Below are 8,537 nucleotides of genomic sequence, written 5' to 3'. Positions count from 1 at the left end.
CTCCTCCCCAAGTCTGGACGGCGGCAGCACGGATCGAACGGTGCACTAGACGTAGATTGAACAGTCCGCGAGGCGTTCTCTGTGAAGACAAGCACGGAACGTTCTCCAAATAGATTAACTGTATAGAGAAACGGGCAGACTATAGAAGCATCAGTAATTGAGTAAAGCAATCACGGTAGGTCCCAGTTTCATGAAAAATTTAGTCAAGAAATTACAGAAAAACGATGGTTTCAACAATTAAGTAAAGCAATTACAGTACAGTACTATATAGAACTTAATTCATGAAGAATAAATCTGTTCCCTAACTACTCTCAAAGAAATCAGACACATTCGGAGGCAGACAACTTATGTTTGGAGCAAAATGATGAGTAGATAATTCGAGGTTGATGTCAAAACCAAATATATGAATGCATACATGGTCCTCACTCCCACGATACAAAAAGCGGACAAGTCTTCTTGACAGATTCAAATTAAAAGCTACAACAAAATATAGCAAACCGATTACTCCGGTTCAAAACTGCTGGAGATTTCTTGATGATTAAAGAAACCAGTGATTTGAAACTTGGGAGGCCTCAAGCAAACTAATGTCTAGTATAAAGTCCTAAACTCTACCAGGCCTATTCAGGCTCACCATGCGTGCACTCCCGTCGCCTCGAGATGACATACCAGATTGTGTGCGAGCCCTTCCATCTTGGAACCGTGAACTACCAGCACCACCATAGCCACCGCGGGAACCCTGACCACTCCTGTCATTTTGGAACCTATCATTCTGGTAGCCACCACCACGTCCTCCGGTTCTGCCAGAGTAACCAAATCTCCCACCACCGCGCCGACCTTGTGATGACACAAAGTTCTCCTGCCACTTCCCCAAATTGGAAGAGTCTTGACCATCATTCCTTCGCCTGGGTGGTGCCCCCTCAAGGGCACCGCCAGTCCTAGCCTCATATGCCCTCTCGTTGCTCTCCACAAGGACTGAGAGCCTATCCGTCATCTGAAAGAGCAGTCCCTGCAGCCTAGTTTGATCCACGCTATGGAAAATGATGCACTTGGTCGGTTGGTCCCAGCTTGCATGAAGCTCCTCATGCATCATCATCTTGCTAACAATGCTGTGAGCCTGTGGCTCGCTAAGGTCAAACATAGTAATGAGCTGAGCAAGGCTCAGGGACTCGTAACAAGATGAGTAAGAAAACAGATAGGTTCTGAGAGCCTCTTCCTTGATCTTAAGCTTCAGCATCTCAAGAATGTGCTCCTTGTTCCTCAAAAGCTTCCAGGTATCAAGTGAATTGATGACACTGAAAGCCTTCTCGTAGTCACCCTTATTGAGGGCTCTTGTAGCTGCCAATACATGATCCCTCACAGTTTCTGGAGGACCAACAAAAGTCTGTCTCTCGCTCATTTCAAGAAGTCTGCGGAATGTTTTGCTCATAGGCCTCCGTTTGTCAAAAGTACTGGCAGCCATATTGGGGACCTCAATTAGCATTGCACAGATCAAGTGTGTGGCTTCCAAAAGTTCAAGGTTTATATGCATATGGTAAGGCATCTGCCTTCTCCTCTCAAGTCTTTCCTGCAGGGATAAGAGTAACTACAATGTCAGCATTGATGAGTACTAGCACAAAATGTGTACTTGCTATTCCTACTGTGCACAACTCACAGCTTTCTTCATTGAATCCTATAGCTAAAACCAAGAGTTGAAGCCCATATCAGTCTTGAAAATACTCAAAATCAGAGCAGATAATCTTGAAGCACCTATAGTAGATCTAGATTAAAAAAACACAGAAGGAGCTAAACATGGAGAAAATGGCACGGAGCACAGGTGATGAAACACCAGAGTCATTTTGTGTAAAATCAGGAGCACCCCATGACCAAACCATCACAGAATACGAATTTACAATTGCTTGTTAATGGGTGATCAAGCTTGATTGATCACCCCACCCCACCCTGAAACCGAAAGTTCTGCTACCAGAAGGAACCAGATTAGCTTAGCACTCTTTTAGGTACCGGACGCTTAGCTAGCAACCTAATTTATTGTTGAAACTCTGGAATTGGATCGAAAATAGAAATGCCTTTTCTTGGGTAAAGGAAGAGATACTCTGTTAGCGAACTTGAATGATGTATTAATTCCAAAACCAAAATATAAAGGGTAAAAGCCTATACTTTTATATTATGAACCTTCGATTCTAAAACTACTTTTTTTTCTATTCTGTAACAATAAACTTGAAACACCCAACCCGCTCTCTCTGCACCTGCGTTGAGCAGATACCTCAACACAAAACCTAACACTAATTTTTATATCGATAAGAGTGATCAATATAAATATTTATAGGAGATCTTATTATAAATGAATTCCTGCAATTTCAAGACTTCATTTTTGCATTTTTAGGCATCAAAATAAATACAATCCATCCTGGTAGATCTGTGTGGTAAGGAAAAACTGCAAATTAGTAAAGAATAAGGAGAAATAAGAAATGAATTAACTAATACATGCACGGAAAGAAATTCTACTACAACAGACTGGTTGTTCTATTACCAGAAATAACTCAATAAAGGTTCAATTCCTACGCATATGCTATATTCGAGACTAGGGGTATGTTTGGATTGTTACCAAAAGGTACCATGTCAATATTTTGGTTATGACCAAAACCTCGGTCTTTGATCGGATGGTAGCCAATATTTTGGTATACGACAATGATTCTTTGCCAACTCTAGTTCATTTTTCTTGCAAAAGAAGCCAGCTCATAGGTAAGCAAAAGGTTGGCCAATATTTTGGCTAACCAATTTTTAGGTAGGGCAAGGTTGGGCTAGAATCAAACACACCCTAGGTGACAAACTGACCAATATGTAACTATTTCAAATAAAGGACAAGGGAAGTGTGAGTTGAGGGTTCGAAAGTTCACCTGTTCAGGAGTTTTTTCGTGGTACCGGCTTTGCTGTACACCTTGTGCAAGCAACTCTTTCACTCTACCAGTTGAATATAACTCGGACAGGCAACCATGAGCTTCAGCTATCAAACCAGCCCTGAAAGCACATAAGCCCAGTTGGGCCATAACCCTGTTAAATAAAATCTGTGTTGATATGTCCATATGTAGAACCGCATCTTGTAAACGACTCATTAAGAGCAAGTCACGAGCCACAGAAAATTCATCAGAGATTGCATAGTGATATATGTGACACAGCATTGCTCGAGCTTTGGTCCTTTCGTCCCCATACTTGTAAATTAGAGACATCAATCCATCCATCAAAGCTCTGCCACTCTCTGGGAAAGTAGACTTCCTAGGTACTACCTCTGGAATCTCCACAAACGGTGCTGGCCCCCTGTTGTCATCAGCTGCTTGATGGTCCTCACCAGCCTCAGTATCTTCATCCTCCATGCTAGCCTCAGTCTGCTCAGCTAATTTTCTCATTGCATCATATACTTCTTGAGGTTTGTAGTAGATTAGTTCAACACGACGCAATGCAACCTTCGCAGCAGCCTTAAGATTCCCAAGCCTTTCCTGGTAATCTTGGACATTCTGCGCAAGCACCAAAAACAAGGGTTCGTCTCTAAGCCTCTGGACATAATCTTTGGTATATGGATCACTGCACTGTAAACTCTTAAAAAACTCGGAGTCAATTCTTTCCAGGAATGCAACCAGGTCACCTGTGACATGGATTGTTCCATCGTAGTCAGCACCCTTCTGAGTTTCCTTCTCATCAGGCTCCCCTGAGGTGTCTACTACAATATTAGGATATTTTTGCAGTATATCAAGCACAAGAAGCATATTATTAACACACTTCTTCCACACATTGATTGGCATATGACCAAGTAAGCTTGGGTTGACGTCAAACTGGGCAGAAATCACATGGAAAAGAATTTCAAGCTTCTGGGCCGGCGTTTTTGCAACGCGAGTCAAAAACGTTAGCTGCTCCACACGTTCAATTCTCCCAGTGCCCTTCTTACCCCTAGAAGCAACAATCTCACGGAGCTTTTTATCGACAATATCCCATGTAATCTCACTCGGGTCTTTCAAGAACTGCTTGTCCATAATCTTATCCTTCTTGCTTAACTTCTTTTCCCAGGCTCCACCTTCATCACTCCCATCATCTTCGTTCCCTGACTCTTCTGATTCAGACATAGCCATCTTATCAGGATCCACAATATCTTCACCACTATCATCTTCGTCCTCATCCACATCCTTCTCATCTGCAATATCATCTTCAAAACTGTCCGGATTCTCTCTGCACTTCTGGATCAGGTCTTCATACTGCTTGTTGTTCTTCTTAAGTTTTTGTTTCACTGCATTGAGCGCCCTGGCATTGCTGCTGCTCATCTTCTTCTTGGCTTCCTTGTTTGCAAGAGCCTCAGCAAGGAAGTCCTCAAGTAATACAAGAGTGGTGATATACCTATTTGGAATTTTGGTAGATTCATTGACACGGACAACTTTCTCAAGCTGTTTGTTCAACTTGTCAAAACTCTCTTGCAAGCTAAGCCAGTCATTTATCTTCATGGCATTGCGCATCTGGTCAGCAGTAGCTTTCATCTCATCATTGCGCTTGTCCTTCAAGGAGCGAATCACACGGGGGTTATCTGTATCAGACTCATCACTGTCCTGAGTATATCTGTTCAAATAGCGGTTCTTGGAACCATCACGCCCCCCATCACCAGTTTCTGATTTTTCACTATCGCTCCCTTGTTCTGACTCAATCTCCTCCACTTCCTCCTCAGAGTCACTGTCTCCCTGATGTTGGGCAGAACAAAGATAAAAGTGTCAAGTAACTGCATTTGACAAGGACTAAAACGTGTACATAATACTGCAAGTATGCAACAAAGAATCTGGAATCAGCGGCTCAGCACAAATGAGTACCTGTCCCCAAAAACGAGATGCCATGGCTACTTGTTCTTTTCCTTTAACGGGACTCAAGCTCTGCAAAGTATATAATTTGAGAAACAATTATAAATCAATACAAAAGTACATTTAAATCACAAGCCGTCAAAAGGTAAAAATAAACAATCCTCACAACACACAAATTAGTCTGGCAGGGAAGTACACCGATGTTTATTGAATCGACTCAGATAGATGAATAACTCAGAGAAACAATGTCAAAGGCAGTTAAACAGGCATGGCAAATAAAGTAAATTCGTGTGTGTGAGCAGATGGCGAGACCTATAACGCAAACATAATTCAACATAATTGAGAAACCGTGAGACAAAACAAGCAAAGACACGGCCAAGCGCCCACGGACTCGTCGCAGGTGCTCATGGGCGGTGGGTCGCGATAAGGCGGCCGCTAAGGTGGTCTGGCGACGAGGCTGCCGCTAGGTCGCGGCGGCGTCACCGCCGGGCGATGGGGATGCAACGTGAACTCCGAGATAAAAATCGATCAGTCAGGTCGGTTAACTTGCCTTGTGTCGCGGGCGTTGGAGTGGAAGAGATCCAGATCCAGCGGAGACGGAAGCGTGGAGCGGCGGAGTGGCCGGAGCGGCTGGGCTGACGGTGGGCGAGGATGGGGGCGTCAAGGAGCCGACGGCGGGCAGAGCGGAGGCGGAAACCGGAGGAGTAGAGGCAAGGGTTTGGCTTGGATTAGGATTATTATTGCGTTGGTGTCACGCTGGGCTGGGCCAGTTTGGTTGGCGTTTTGGGTAATATGGGCTGGAAAACTGGACTTATGCTTCTTTCGGGCGTGGACCGAATCTCTAGACCATCTGTGAGCTTAGAAGAGCCCATCGTTTTCTAAAGCCGAATTTGGCACAACGTCCGGCCGACCCCATGGACTAGCTGGATCTAGCGGCCGGTAACACGCGTGCGGGCGCCTGAGAGCGGCCCGTTGGAGTTAGTTACTGGAAAAGTGGTGGGCCGGTGGCCGTGAGCCCGTGCGTGTATGGGGGTGGGCATGCGCGCGTTCGCCCGTCCGATGGCCGGCCACGGCCACGGCTTGTGAGAGGTCCCATCGTGGCAAGCTGGCCGTGGCGTCGTTTTCCGGACACGCACACGTGCGGTGTACCGCTGGTGTTCCAGCAAATTGCTAGTTCGCTCGACACGTGCCGGCGAGGAATAAGCGCGCGCGACAAGAGTATGTACATACGTACTACGTACGCGGGGCCCGGAGTGCCATTACGCAATGAACGCATCGATCAGCCCCATGCTGACCGGCACTTCATCTGAACCCGTGAAGTTTTTAATTTCATATATAGCGACCGCACGTACATGTACATCATAGCGAGGCATAATTAACAACTACTCCTTTGAAATATTACATGTATTTAGACGTTTTTTAAAAATAAATATATCTATTTTCAGAAAATTTGGGACAAGAATTATGAAACGGAGAGGGTACACCCAGTAAAATGTATACGCGCGCGTGTGCAGTGGCGTCTGTCTTTTGCATCTACCTTACGTGTGATCGATCGATCCAGATGATGAGCTAGCTGGTGGACATGGGCAGGGGGTCATATATACCACTGCGTGTCCATGAGGAGCTAGGTAGCTACCAGTACTATAACTGTTTGCTGCATGCGCACGGCCGGGCAGAAGGCGACGCGCACATGCGCCACTAGCACACCCTGTACAATTCAGCATGAAATTTGTATCGTGTCTGCTCTCGCCAACAAAGGGCTACTCAGCAACACTGCTAAGCTGGCTCAGTCGTTGCTCTCATAGATCTATTCACATGTACGGTGGTTATGTAGCTTGCATTGTACTTTGCATCCCTGATTGACTGCCTGCATGCGAGAACAGTATGCCATGGGTGACGCGTTAGCTGCAACTGCAAGAGGTGGGCCCGTGCTGGACCAAGTGCCAGGATGGCGTAGGGTAGTGCCTAACTTCATCGACCACAACTGATGCTTCGGCTGAAGCTCGTTCACAAGTATCGATCGTGCCTCAACGTCATCTTTTATCTTACATCTGCCTAATTCCGTAATAGTTCTAAAATGTAGGGTGCATCATTTTTATTGACGGTCAGATCTAGGCATTGACACATAAAGTGTCAGACTAAGATATTATAAAAATATATTTCACAATAAATTTGACAATCTTCATTTGGCAACTTAGATATTGATTTTTTTTTTGTTAAAAGGTTGATCAAGTTTTTGAAAATTTGATAGTCGACGAAAATTACACGTCCTACATTTGGAAACTGAGGAAGTAAGTGGTATGATCTCCCCGCCCCGTGAAGTGTGAACCTCAGCTACATGTTTTGACTCTAGATACATTAATCAGACACACAGCGCACCTTGCACATTTAGAAAAATATCTGACTTTCGCTGTCCACTCTTCTCATCACCTACTATGACCTATCCCTCCTGTTTAGTCTCTTCAAGCTGTGATACATAATAGTCATTCTCGGTTTAATAAACCATTCCGGTCTAAATGCGCGTACATGCACTTTCCAGATATTCAATTGCGAGAAATGCTACTCCTAGAAAATGTAAGAAAGAAAATAAATCGTGTAAAGTAAATCCACACTCCTAGATCCATCTCTTGAAGATGCAGTTAGACTAAGATTATGAATTATTACTCCTTCCAATCCATAATAAGTGTCGGAGATTTAGTATAAATTTGTACAAACTTTTTGTACTTAAATTCCGGACACTTGTCGACATCACTTCTCCTTTTTTAGTCTAAAAAGTTACGATCCATTAGTTAAGTAGAAGAGAGTTTTTTTTCTAGAATATACCCGGGCGGGCATATCATGTATTGAAGAAGAAAAGACTGCGATGCAGTTGCAAGGCCGCAAAGGCCAACGTTATACAATCACTCACGCAAGACCCACCCCTCTACCCCTAGGCCAACATCGGCGAAAGGACTATCCCCCAACAGCCCCGCCCGTCGCCAAGACTCACCCTCCACCGCGATCGCGTATCTAATGGAACGCGCAGAAGCAGTCAAACCATCGAAGACCACCGCATTTCTATACTTCCAGACACACCACCAAACCAAAATGATCCCAGTGAACAAATCACTGCAAGCATGCCCAGAATCAGCAATCGTGGACCACCAGCCCTGGAGAGAGTCGTCCACACTCGGAAGCCACTCCCCGTGACGCCAACGGAGAATGATAGACAGACCAGACCTGCCGGGTCACTACACAGCGATGGAGAAGGTGAGCGATGGACTCCCCATCCTGGTAGCACAACGGACATCGTGCGGGGTGTTGCATCCCGCGCCGAGACAAACGGTCATCCGTCCAACATGTGTTACGCAGAGCCAGCCACGCAAAGAATTTGCAACAAGGAGGGGCTTTCGAGGCCCAAAGATTGTCCACGCAGGGAGTCACCACGCGTCCCGCAAAGAAGGCCGCATAAGCAGAGGCCGCCGTGAAGGTACCCGAAGACGACCAGTTCCAACGGAACTTGTCATCCTCCACAGAGAGCACCACATCATTAGTTAGAGACCAGATCCGGAGGTACTCCAGGATCCCTTGTTCCGACAAATTCGGCCCAACCTCTCGAACCCAAGAAAGGTTAGAAAGGGCGTCCGCCACCGAACAGTTGGCACCACCACGCGACAGCCGCTAAAAGAGCAAGGGGGCCCGGTCACGAAGAGCGGGCCCCAGTAGCCA

General features: G+C 45.6%; 1 protein-coding gene across 1 annotated transcript; it reads right to left on the bottom strand.

Annotated features, from left to right (window-relative positions):
- Positions 1-345: 345 nt before the first annotated feature.
- LOC100821756 (eukaryotic translation initiation factor 3 subunit C) lies at positions 346-5,578 on the bottom strand. Its single transcript, XM_003578102.4, has 4 exons — positions 5,380-5,578; positions 4,842-4,901; positions 2,895-4,715; positions 346-1,564 (listed from the first exon to the last, which is right to left on the bottom strand). The coding sequence occupies exons 2-4, from the start codon at positions 4,863-4,865 to the stop codon at positions 602-604; spliced, it is 2,808 nt and encodes a 935-aa protein (XP_003578150.1). The 5' UTR covers positions 4,866-4,901; positions 5,380-5,578; the 3' UTR covers positions 346-601.
- Between the last annotated feature and the right edge of the window lie 2,959 nt (positions 5,579-8,537).

The sequence above is a fragment of the Brachypodium distachyon genome, chromosome 4 (genome assembly GCF_000005505.3).
Source record: "Brachypodium distachyon strain Bd21 chromosome 4, Brachypodium_distachyon_v3.0, whole genome shotgun sequence".
Lineage (NCBI taxonomy): Eukaryota > Viridiplantae > Streptophyta > Magnoliopsida > Poales > Poaceae > Brachypodium > Brachypodium distachyon.
Note: the sequence above shows the minus strand (reverse complement) of the source record. Positions and strands in the feature narration are given on the sequence as shown.

Excerpts from the sequence above, each read along its gene's own strand:
- LOC100821756 (XM_003578102.4), bottom strand. The coding sequence starts at position 4,865 with ATGGCATCTCGTTTTTGGGGACAG. Across the intron at positions 4,716-4,841 it reads CATCTCGTTTTTGGGGACAG|GGAGACAGTGACTCTGAGGA; the intron begins GTACTCATTTGT and ends GCCCAACATCAG. Across the intron at positions 1,565-2,894 it reads ACGAAAAAACTCCTGAACAG|GAAAGACTTGAGAGGAGAAG; the intron begins GTGAACTTTCGA and ends TTATCCCTGCAG.